Here is a 10,595-nt window from a genome sequence, read left to right as displayed (position 1 = left end):
TCCCGCCCCCCCAGTACCTTCCATCACTCTAATCCCAGCCCCGCCCCTACTCTCAGCCCCTCCCTCTGAGTCACATCACTCCCAGCCCCCCGCGCAGGTGGGGCGCCCCCTACCTTGTGCTCAGGGGAGCGCTCATTGATGCAGAGCGAGTGGACGGAGCGGGGTGTGCAGGGGATCTGAGCCCTGACTTCCCCGCTGATCTGCAGGTGGTTGATGGCCGGGCTGTGCCCTGCTGAGAGGATCTAGGGGGAGAGACGGGCGGGGGGGTTAGCGAGAGCCCCCGCGAGATAACGGAGGGAATGAAGAAGTGGGGGGATGGGAAGAAAAGAGGGGACTAGACTGAATGGAGAGGGCATTACAAAGAACAAACATACGAAAGGGGGAATGGGCCAGATGAAAAAAGGAGCCGCCGAGAATGAACAAACGGAAACGAAGGACAAGCCGCACAGCGGAGCAGAACGGCTGGACGGGGCGGAGGAAAAGAACCTCAGAAATCAAAAGAAGAAACGAGAGAGAGAAGGAACGAAAAAAGGAGTGAAACAATGACCTGGGGGACAGAACAAAAAAAGAAGGAACCAAGGGCTAGACCAGGGGGTCTCAAACTGGGGGTCGGGACCCCTCAGGGGGTCGTGAGGTTATTAAAGGGGGGTCAGGAGCTGCCAGCCTCCACCCCAAACCCCATGTTGCCTCCAGCATATATAGTGGTGTTAAATATACAGGAGCGTTTTTAACGTATATGGGGGTCGCGCTCAGAGGCCTGCTAGTGAAAGGGGGTCACCAGTGCAAACATCTGAGCCCAGTGAATGAACCGGGGAGGAGAACGAATGAACCAGAGAGGAGAACAAACGAGTAAGTCAATGAAAAACATGAACGAACCTGCAGGGCAATAGGAAGAACGAGCGACACGGGGGAAGAAAACGAAGGAAGGAAGGGAGGAATGAACGCCCACCCAGGGGAGAGAAGAGGCCCCATGCCTGCCCACCTGGTGCGTGCCAGGAAGGGGCCGGGCAGGCTAGGGGACTAGCCAGCGGGGAGGAGGATGAGGAGGCACAGACGAGCCGGGGGCTGGCGCAGAGTGGAGGGCGCAGGGTGGGGGGCACTCACCAGGTCCTGGTAGAACATGACGTGCTGCTGGCAGTGGGGCAGGGGGAAGACCGTGGTGGGGGTCACGGAGCGCAAGTGCCAGAGGGTGAGCGCCGGCCCCCCCCCGCACACCTGGGGGAAGAGACGGGGTCAGACGTTGTAGAGACCCCCCATCAGCCTGTATCCCATGAGCCTCTGCGTCTCAGGCCAACCCCTCGCAGCCAGGGGGAAACTGCTACCAGTCCCAATGCATCCTGGGAACCCCCCGGCCTCGCATGACTGGGCCCGTCCCCACAGCCCTCCCAGCCTCACGTGACTAGAGAGGTGGTGACTTTACCACCCCAGGTGCAGTGGGTGGGTAGGGGGGGGCAAACCAGAGCCCCCAGCGACCCTGCTGGGAACTCACGCACCATCCAGTCACAGTCTGTTGCCAGGCACCGGATCCACTTCCCGTGCTGGGGCCGGCTGCATTCCTGGGGAAGGGGAAGGAGGGACCGTTAATGGAGGAGCAGTGGGGTCTGGTGGGTCACAGCAGGGGGCTGGACGCCAGGACTCCTGAGTTCTCTCCCCGGCTGTGGGAGGGGAGTGGGGTCTGGTGGGTCAGAGCAGGGGGCTGGACGCCAGGACTCCTGGGTTCTCTCCCCAGCTCTGGGAGGGGAGTGGGGTCTGGTGGTTAGAGCAGGAGGCGCTGGGAGCCAGGACTCCTGGGTTCTCTCCCCAGCTCTGAGAGTGGAGTGGGGTCTGGTGGGTTAGAGCGGGGGGCTGGGAGCCAGGACTCCTGGGTTCTCTCCCCGGCTCTGGGAGGGAAGTTGGCTCTGGTGGTTAGAACAGGTGGGGGGGCTGTTGTTACCTCGTATTTGTGCACTTCGATGAGCTGGACCTGCGCCCCGGTGCGTAGATCTGCGACAAAGAACTCGGTATGAGGGGGGGCAGGGCCTCCATCACCTGCCCCCAGCAGAGAGACAGCGGTGGGATAGGCCATTATCACCGCTCAGCCTGCGGCAAGGGGGCACATGGACGCCCCCCCCCATCCCAGAAGACATGGAGAGGGCCCCGGGCTCCAAGTCACCCCCTGCCCTAGCCCACAGACTCGCCCTAGAGCTCAGGATGGAGCAGGGGTGTCATGACAGCGGCTCCTCACCCCACATGCGCACGGTGCCATCCTCGCTGCCTGACAGACACTCCTGGGACTGGTCCCGCAGCGCCAGGCAGTGCACGTAGTCGCTGTGCCCCCGGAACTCGTGCTGGGAGACAGGGAGAGAGAGTGGGCGGAGGGGGACAGAGACGGGGGTGGACAGGGACACAGAGACGGGGACAGAGAGACGGGGACAGATGAGGATGGATGGGGACAGACCAACAGACAGGGGTGAACGGGGACAGACAGACAGGAGGACGGGGACAGACAGACGGCTGGATGGCGATGGAGAGACAGACAGACGGGGTGGATGGGGACAGACAGATGGCTGACGGGTGGATGGCAACAGAGAGACGGACAGATGGGGGTGGATGGGGACAAACAGACGGGAGGACGGGGACAGACAGACAGGGACAGATAGACGGGGGTGGACGGGGACAGACAGACACTACCCTCCCGTTTCAGTGCATCCCTGCCCATTTCCCCAGCAGTGACTGAAGGGGGCTCCCCCTGGTGGCCCGTCGCTGCGCCCACAGGCTCCCGTGGCCCTCCCAGCTCCACGGTGCCCCCCCTAACCCCCCACTCACGGTGAAGGTGCCGGACTCCAGGTCCATGGCGTGCACGGCGCAGTCGCCCCCAGCCAGCAGGATGCTGTTATCCTGCGGGGCAAGGGCAGAGAGACAGCAGGTGAGGGGGAGCTGGGGGACAGAGGGGCACCCCCTTCCCAAAATGCATGGCGGCTCACCTTGGGGTTCAGCTGAAGGCTGTTGATCTCGGGAACCTCCAGGCTACTCCTGGCACAGGAGAGAGAGGGGGAGTGTGAGAGCAAAGGGGGTGGGAGCAGGGGACGGGGGGGCTCACCTGTATGGGGGTCTGCGGCTCCAGGCTTCCTTGCACCCCTGCCAGGGGGAGACGCAGTGTTAGGAAGAACCCAGGAGCCCGGGGCAGGGGTGTTAGCGAAGACCCAGGAGCCCGGGGCGGGGGAGGCGGCATCAGCAGGGACCCAGGAGCCCGGAGCGGGGGAGGTGGCATCAGCAGGGACCCAGGACATGGTGGGGAGCGGAGCAGCACGTCTCACCTTCTTGACGATGTCACTCCAGTTCCAGGCCCTGAGCTCGCCTTTGCCGGAGCTGAGCAGCTGCCGCTCGGTGGAGACCATGGCATAGACCGGGCCGTCGTGGGCTGCAGAGGGCAGCAAGGCGGCATCAGTGCTGGGGGAGGGGCAGGGCAGCTGGATTTGGTGCATGATGGGAGCTCCATGGCATGACTGGGTGCAGTGCATTCTGGGAACTACCCATGTTGGCATGACCAGCCACAATGCATGCTGGGAGCCCTCTGGTTTGGTGTGACTGGATGTAGTGCATTCTGGGAGCTCCCCAGGTTGGCGTGACCAGGCACAATGCATGCTGGGAGCCCTCTGGTTTGGTGTGACTGGATGTAGTGCATTCTGGGACTCCCCAGGTTGGCGTGACCAGCCACAATGCATGCTGGGATGCCTTGGTTTGGTGTGACTGGGGTGTAGTGCATTCTGGAGCTCCCCAGGTTGGCGTGACCAGGCACGACAATGCATTGCTGGGAGCCCCTGGTTTGGGTGTGACTGGATTGCAGTGCATTCTGGGACTACTCAGGTAGTGTGACTGGGCACACTGCATTCTGGGAGTTATTTCAGGTTGGGTTGACCAGGCTGAAGCACCCGGGCTCTTTCCAGGTTGGTGTGAGCGGCCCCAAACGCATGCTGGGAATCCCATCACTCCTCACCCCCGTGCCCGACAGACACTACCTGTGAAGGACACCCACAGGCTTCTTGCTCTCCTCTTTGGCTTCAGAGCTCAGCGCCGCGCCGAGGCTGTGGGGCAGCAGAGGGTGGTGAGAGGTGGGTAAGCAGCCCCGAGGGGCAGAGGGCGATGTGGGGCAGGGCGGGTTACCTGAAGATGGCAATCTCCCCATAGCTGTATCCCAGCTGCCAGGTACTTGCCACAGGGCGAGACGCTCTGGGGAGAAGACGGTCACGTTGATGCAACAGCTCCAGCGCACGCTGGGCGTCCATCTGCGCGCAAACGGAGTGCGGGTTAGGAGGTTACAGTGCCGGGACGCACGCTCCCGGCATTCACCGGGCCGCGCCAACCGGGGGGGCTCCCAGCCTGCACCGGGCCGGCGCGCCAACCGGGGGGGCTCCCAGGCCTGCACCGGGCCCGGGGCCGCGCCATACCGGGGGGCTCCAGCCTGCACGGGCCGGGCCCGCGCAATACGTGGGGGGCTCCGCAGCCTGCACCGGGCCGGGCCAAACCGGGGCGTCCCAGCCTGCACCGGCCGGGCCGCGCCAACCGGGCGGGGCTACCAGCGCCTGCCACCGGGCCGGCCCCCCGCGCCAACCGGGGGGCTCCCCAGCTGCACCGGCCGAGCCGCGCAACCGGGGGGCTCCAGCCTGCACCGGGCCGGGCCAACCGGGGGGGGGGGCTCCCAGCCTGCACCGGGCGGGCCAACGGGGGGGCTCCAGCGCTGCACCGGGCGGGCCGCGCCGGACCGGGGGGGGCTCCCAGCCTGCACGGGCCGGGCGCGCCAAGCCGGGGGGGGCTCCCCGCCTACGCCAGGTCCCCGCCCGGTGCAGGCCGGGAGCCGCACCCCCCGTCCCCTGCCCGCGCCGTGGCTCCAGTTACCTTCCGAGGTACCATGCAGCCTCCTCACACAACGTGCCTCCGCGTCGCGCTCCTCTGACGTCATCCATCCGCGCCCCCGGCCGAGGACTACAGCTCCCAGCAGGCAACGCGGCCCCGCCCGGGGAGGCTCGGGCAGCGAACGCGCGCGGGACCCGATGGGAAGTGGAGTCCCCACGCGGCGGAGGGGCTCGTCGCAGCAGAAGCCCAAGGACTACAGTTCCCGGCAGGCCCCGCGGCGCGGCAGTCCATTAGCCCGCTCCCGTCACGTGACGAGGGAAGCTGCGCACGCATGCCGCCGGATGACCGCGGAGGAGGATCCAACGGACGCTGAGGTGGGGGGGGCAGGGAGCAAGAAAAAGGACCCCGATAGGTGCGATAAAAATCTCCGCCAGGTGCGTACCGCGCATGCGTGGAACAATGCCCAACCGCTGCTCGCGGCGCGAGACGAACGGTCTAAGCCGCAGGTCCAGGCGGCAACAGCCACACCCGGCGTCGCTCTGCGCACGCGCGCGGTCCCCGCTCTGGCCTGCGGCGTGACCTCTGACCTGCAGCCACGCCCACTGCTTCTAGCCACGCCCCCTCGGTAGGGCCCGCCCCATCTTTTCATCGGGTTGTGCCTGGGTGCAATGCATCCTGGGAACCCAACGGCTTGGCGTGAGCCGCCCCAGTGCATCCTGGGAACCCCATGGCTTGGCGTGAGCTGCCCCAGTGCATCCTGGGAGCCCCACGGCTTGGCATGACCCACCCCAGTGCATCCTGGGAACCCCATGGCTTGGCGTAGGCTGCCCCAGTGCATCCTGGGAGCCCCTTGGCCAGGCGTGACCCGCCCCAGTGCATCCTGGGAGCCCCACGGCCCGGCGTTACCTGCCCCAGTGCATCCTGGGAGCCCCACGGCTTGGCATGACCCACCCCAGTGCATCCTGGGAGCCCCACGGCTTGGCATGACCCACCCCAGTGCATCCTGGGAGCCCCACGGCTTGGCATGACCCACCCCAGTGCATCCTGGGAGCCCCACAGCTTGGCGTGAGCCACCCCAGTGCATCCTGGAAGCCCCTTGGCCAAGCATGACCCACCTCAGTGCATTCTGGGAGCGCCACAGCTTGGCATGACCCGCCCCAGTGCATCCTGGGAGCCCCTCGGCCCGGCGCGAGGCACCCCAGTGCATCCTGGGAGCCCCACGGCTTGGCGTGAGCCACCCAAGTGCATCCTGGGAGCCCCATGGCTTGGCGTGAGCCACCCCAGTGCATCCTGGGAGCCCCTCAGCCTGGTGTGGCCCGCCCCAGTGCATCCTGGGAGCCCCTCAGCCCGGCGTGACCCGCCCCAGTGCATCCTGGGAGCCCCCTGGCCTGGTGTGACCAGCCCCAGTGCATCCTGAGAGGCCCTTGGCTTGGTGTGGCCTGCCCCAGTGCATCCTGGGAGCCCCTCGGCCTGGCGTGACCCACCCCAGTGCATCCTAGGAGCCCCTCAGTTTGGCGTGAGCTGCCCCAGTGCATCCTGGAAGCCCCACAGCTTGGTGTGAGCCCCCAGTGCATCTTGGGAGCCCCTTGATCCAACATGACCTACCTCAGTGCATCTTGGGAGCCCCTCGGCCCGGCGTGTCCCACCCCAGTGCATCCTGGGAGCCCAATGGCTTGGGGTGACCCACTCCAGTCCGTCCTGGGAGCCCCTCGGCCTGGCGTGACCCACCCTAATGCATCCTGGGAGCCCCACGGCTTGGCGTGAGCTCCCCCAGTGCATCCTGGGAGCCCCTCGGCCCAGCGTGACCTGCCCCAGTGCGTCCTGGGAGCCCAACAGCTTGCCTTGACCCACCCCAGTGTGTCCTGGGAGCCCTTCGGCCTGGCATGACCCAATCCAGTGCCTCCTGGGAGCCTCATGGCTTGGCGTGACCCCCCCCACCCCGGTGCATCCAGGGAGCCCCTCAGCTTGACGTGAATTGGTGCAATGCATGCTGGGAGCCCAGTAGCTCGGTCCATCTGTCAGCTGTGTGCCTTGGGAGCTGCACAGAGCCGGGTGAGCCCCATCGGCGGGGTTGCTGCGCGTGTAACTTTCTCTCCCTTATCTCCCTAGGCGATGACCTGTGGATGGGTCCCCCACCCTGGCAGCCGGGGGCAGCGGTGACCTCGAGCCCTGGCGCTGCCCTCTCCTGGGGGGGACATGGGCTGGAGCCGCCGCCTGTGGCTAGGCTCCCCCCGCTGCACAGCCCCGACCCCTGACTGGAGACAGGAGGTGCCCCGCAGGATGCCCTGGGCCGCTCGGGATCAGGGGCTGGTCAGCTTCACGGGCACAGCACTGCCATGGTGAGCATACGGGGGGCTGCTGGGACTGAAAGAACTGGGACGGGGAGCTGGGACCCCCTGATTTTAACTCTTTCCTCCTGTTTCAGCACCCACCAGCCGCCCCATGTGGCATCACTGGCCCTCAAACGCCGCCTGGAGAAGGAGGAACAGTGAGTGGGGGGGGGTGACATCAATGGGGGAGACATGGGAGTTGCCCCCTATATTGGCCTTCATTCCCCTTCCTGGATAAACCCCACCTGGCTCCTCACCACAGCCTGGCCGCAGTGCATCCTGGGTGATCCCTAGTTGTCAGGACCGAGGGTGGGACTTCCTGAGAGCTCCCCCAGTTGGCATGAGTGGGGGCAGTGCATGCTGGGAGTCCCGGGGCTTGGCAGAACTGGGGGCAGTGCACGCTGGGAGTCCCCTCTCTTGGCGTAACTCAATGCAATGCATTCTGGGAGGTTCCTGGCCTCATGTCACTAGGTGCAGTGCAGCCCAGAAGACCCCTTGCCAGCTATGCCTGTTACTTTGGGGTGCGTTTATTTATTACGGTCACTCTTCTGGGGGTGGGTCTGTGCTGACTGTGTCCCTTGTGCTCTCCTACGGGGCACTGCTTCTCCCTGCTGCAATCCCCTCCCAATGGGGCTATCCCCAGGGCCTAGGTTCCCCAGGGCTGGGGTCTTACACACACACCACAGTTGTTCTGGTCCTAACCCACTGGCTGAGCAAACCCCACAGGCTTTGGGGGCACAGCAGGGGTCTTTAGCTTAGGTACGAGCAGCATTGCTGCAGAGCGAATGGGGAATCCAAAAAACACCCACAATGGGGAGAGAGAGAGAGAAGCAACCAGCTTAACCATGAACGTTATTTATTGCCAGGTAATAACCACGGGGGAACCAAACAAAACAGTGATAATATTAAATCGACCATAAATTTCATTACAACAAGGAGTCCGGTGGCACCTGAAAGACTAACCGATTTCTTTGGGCAGAAGCTTCCGTGGGTAAAACCCCACTTCTTCAGCTGCACGGCGTGAGAATTACAGCTGCAGGCGTTATTATACTCATCCTGTTATAACAATGCCTGCAGCTGTAATTCTCACGCTGTGCATCTGAAGAAGTGGGGTTTTACCCACAAAAGATTATGCCCCTATAAATCAGTTGGTCTTTAAGGTGCCACTGGCCTCCTTGTTGTTTTTGTGGATACAGACTAACCCGGCTCCCCCCCGAGACTTACATTTGGTTATAAAAGTCGGGTTTAGAAAATGATAACTGATCCCACAGGTCATGGTCAGATGGCTACACCTAGCGTGAGCTGGGTTCTCACCACTCCGGGAAGCTTGACTTGATCGGGGGTCCTGGGGGGCGGGAGGGGGTAGCGGAGGCTCCAGAGTGCTGGAGCCAGGCAGAGCCCCCCAGCAGGGGAACCGAGGCAGAGTTTAGATCCAGGCATCAGAGCACTGACCGGAGAGGGGCTTTGGAGAGACACAAGAATGGCTCGCGGAGGAACACGAGATTTGTTTGGGGTAAACAGGTGGCTCAAGGGAGGATCCCAAAGATCCCAGCCGCTCATGCCTGGCTGTGGGTGATGTTCCGTCCCGGGAGCTCACAGTGCGATTAGGGAGCGGCGCTCGTTTGGATCCCAGTCAAGGATTCGTGACTAGAATTGCTCTGATCACTACTGGGGTGGGTGCGCGCAGGCGGGTTCATTAACATCCGGAGCAGAGATCCCCCATCCTGCACTGCTTCCCTGCCTTCCTGGGCCCAGAGTTCCCTGGTTCTCTGCTCTCCAGTCGGTGTGCTACCGGCGCTGGCTCCTTGGCCCGTCTTCCATGCAGATGCGGCCAGGGGAGTTTCCTTAATCCTGTCCCCCTTATCCCAGGGTTTAGGGGGGTCTCCCACGGCCTTAGCAGTCCATTTTGTGCATCTTTTCCTGATGCAGATTGGGTTCCAGTAGAGGCTGGGGGCAGGGGTCTCTTGGGAGCCAGGCAGGCTGGGCCCCACACCCGGGTCCCCCAAGAACACAGCTGCTAGGTGACACCCCAGGCTTGGCGTGAGGTGCTGCAATGGCTTCTGGGAGCTCTCCGGCTTGGCCAGACTGGTCACACGGCGCTTAGGAGCCCAAGGCTTGGCATGACTGCGCAATGCATACTAGGAAGCCCCACCTCGGCCCCTGCAGTCCAGGAGCCCCCCAGCTTGGTGCAAGCGAGCGGAGTGCATTCTGGGAGCTGCCCTTTCCCTCCCCACCTGCTGCAGGCAGCCCTGCCCAAAGCAGTTCCTGTCGGAGGAGAAGATGGCGGCTCGTTTCAACACTCTGAGCTTGGAGAACGACCATGTCTACAGCGGCAACGGGTTGCCCGCCCGGGGTCCAGCGCCTGACCCTGCCTGGGCGCAGTGGGTGCAGGATTATGCCAGCTGCCCGCAGCCGGAGCAGAGGTACCCGGGGCAGGGGAGCATCGGGCCATGGGGAACGGGGGACTCGCCCCAGAGGTAGCTGCATCTCAGCGCTGTGTGTTCCGCCCCCAGGCTGCCCCCGGCTGGAGGGAGCGAGGACGCTGGCGGGGCAGAGGCCGAGGGGGGCAGCGTGGTGCTGGAGGGGGAGTTCAGCATGGCCGACTGCACCCCCCTGCAGTACCTGTGAGTATTGCCCCATGGAGGGGCAGGAGGGGGGCGGGACAGGATTGCATTATCTAACACCTCTGTCTTCTTCCCCTGCCCCAGGAGCCCCTCCGCGGAACTGGTGCTGTGGACCCCCCCGGGGAGCCAGGTGCCCCACTCCATCCGGACCCTCATGCTGGGCCAGGGGGTGCAGCTGGAGGAGATGGAGCTGTGATGCCAGACCGTTCCCCGTCCCAGCTGGAGAGACGCTGGGTACGACTCACCCCGGACAGACCCTGTCCCCCACGCTGCGAGCTTCTCCCTGCAGCAGTGCCCCCCACAAGACAAACTGTACTGGTTGTTGTGTCTCTCCCGCTGCCCGGGGGTCAATAAAGGACAGAGCCCTGAGGCTGGGGAGGTCTGGAATGTTTGTGGGGCTGCCCCACACACACGGAGGGGGACTTTGGGGGGGTCCCCTCTCTCCCTGCTGGAGGTACTGGGCACCCCTGGTTTGCATTCGGGCTGGAAGATTTCCCAGCCAGGGCGGTTCTTTGGGTGGGGACAGGGCGTTTCTCCTCAGCCTGAGAATTCAAAGCAGGGGAGGCGCTTGAAAGGGGTTTAACCCCCCCCCCCGCCCCCCGAATAGTCCCCTCTCCCAGCAACGCTGCGAGCTTCCCCCAGCCAGTGACGACACCCTGCTGTTGTGAGCTTCCCTATAGCGGTGCCCCCAGAGACTCCACACACACTGCCCCACCCCCAGTGCTGTGCTTGCCTCAGTGACCCCCCCCACCGGCGAGTTCTCCCCCCCGCTATCCACCCCCAGCGCTGTGCCCTGCCTCAGTGACCC

General features: G+C 64.3%; 2 protein-coding genes across 2 annotated transcripts; one reads left to right on the top strand and one right to left on the bottom strand.

The window, feature by feature from the left end:
• Positions 1-23: 23 nt before the first annotated feature.
• Positions 24-3,593, bottom strand: THOC6 (THO complex subunit 6). The gene is made up of 9 exons (XM_075064631.1): positions 3,297-3,593; positions 3,080-3,117; positions 2,964-3,012; positions 2,806-2,877; positions 2,225-2,327; positions 1,934-1,983; positions 1,494-1,556; positions 1,105-1,215; positions 24-242 (listed from the first exon to the last, which is right to left on the bottom strand). Exons 1-9 carry the CDS (start codon positions 3,522-3,524, stop codon positions 24-26), a joined length of 933 nt encoding a protein of 310 aa, XP_074920732.1. The 5' UTR covers positions 3,525-3,593.
• Positions 3,594-4,974: 1,381 nt separating this feature from the next.
• On the top strand, positions 4,975-10,156 carry HCFC1R1 (host cell factor C1 regulator 1). The gene is made up of 6 exons (XM_032791521.2): positions 4,975-5,267; positions 6,943-7,172; positions 7,259-7,321; positions 9,407-9,586; positions 9,677-9,787; positions 9,872-10,156. Exons 2-6 carry the CDS (start codon positions 7,030-7,032, stop codon positions 9,981-9,983), a joined length of 609 nt encoding a protein of 202 aa, XP_032647412.1. The 5' UTR covers positions 4,975-5,267; positions 6,943-7,029; the 3' UTR covers positions 9,984-10,156.
• The last annotated feature ends 439 nt before the right edge of the window (positions 10,157-10,595 follow it).

This window comes from Chelonoidis abingdonii, chromosome 4 (assembly GCF_003597395.2).
Source record: "Chelonoidis abingdonii isolate Lonesome George chromosome 4, CheloAbing_2.0, whole genome shotgun sequence".
Taxonomy (NCBI): Eukaryota; Metazoa; Chordata; order Testudines; family Testudinidae; genus Chelonoidis; species Chelonoidis abingdonii.
The sequence above is the reverse complement of the archived record's forward strand: the minus strand, read 5'-3'. Positions and strand labels throughout refer to the sequence as shown.

What these genes read in the sequence shown, in the direction of transcription:
- THOC6 (XM_075064631.1), bottom strand. Translation starts at nt 3,524, where the DNA reads ATGCCAACATGGGTAGTTCCCAGAATGCACTGCACCCAGTCATGCCAT. An exon ending in GGAGTGACATCGTCAAGAAG is followed by an intron (nt 3,118 to 3,296) that starts GTGAGACGTGCT and finishes TCCCCCTGGCAG; the next exon opens with GGGTGCAAGGAAGCCTGGAG. An exon ending in TGGAGTCCGGCACCTTCACC is followed by an intron (nt 2,328 to 2,805) that starts GTGAGTGGGGGG and finishes CCTGTCTCCCAG; the next exon opens with CACGAGTTCCGGGGGCACAG.
- HCFC1R1 (XM_032791521.2), top strand. Translation starts at nt 7,030, where the DNA reads ATGGGCTGGAGCCGCCGCCTGTGGCTAGGCTCCCCCCGCTGCACAGCC. An exon ending in ACGGGCACAGCACTGCCATG is followed by an intron (nt 7,173 to 7,258) that starts GTGAGCATACGG and finishes CTCCTGTTTCAG; the next exon opens with CACCCACCAGCCGCCCCATG. An exon ending in CGCCTGGAGAAGGAGGAACA is followed by an intron (nt 7,322 to 9,406) that starts GTGAGTGGGGGG and finishes CACCTGCTGCAG; the next exon opens with GCAGCCCTGCCCAAAGCAGT.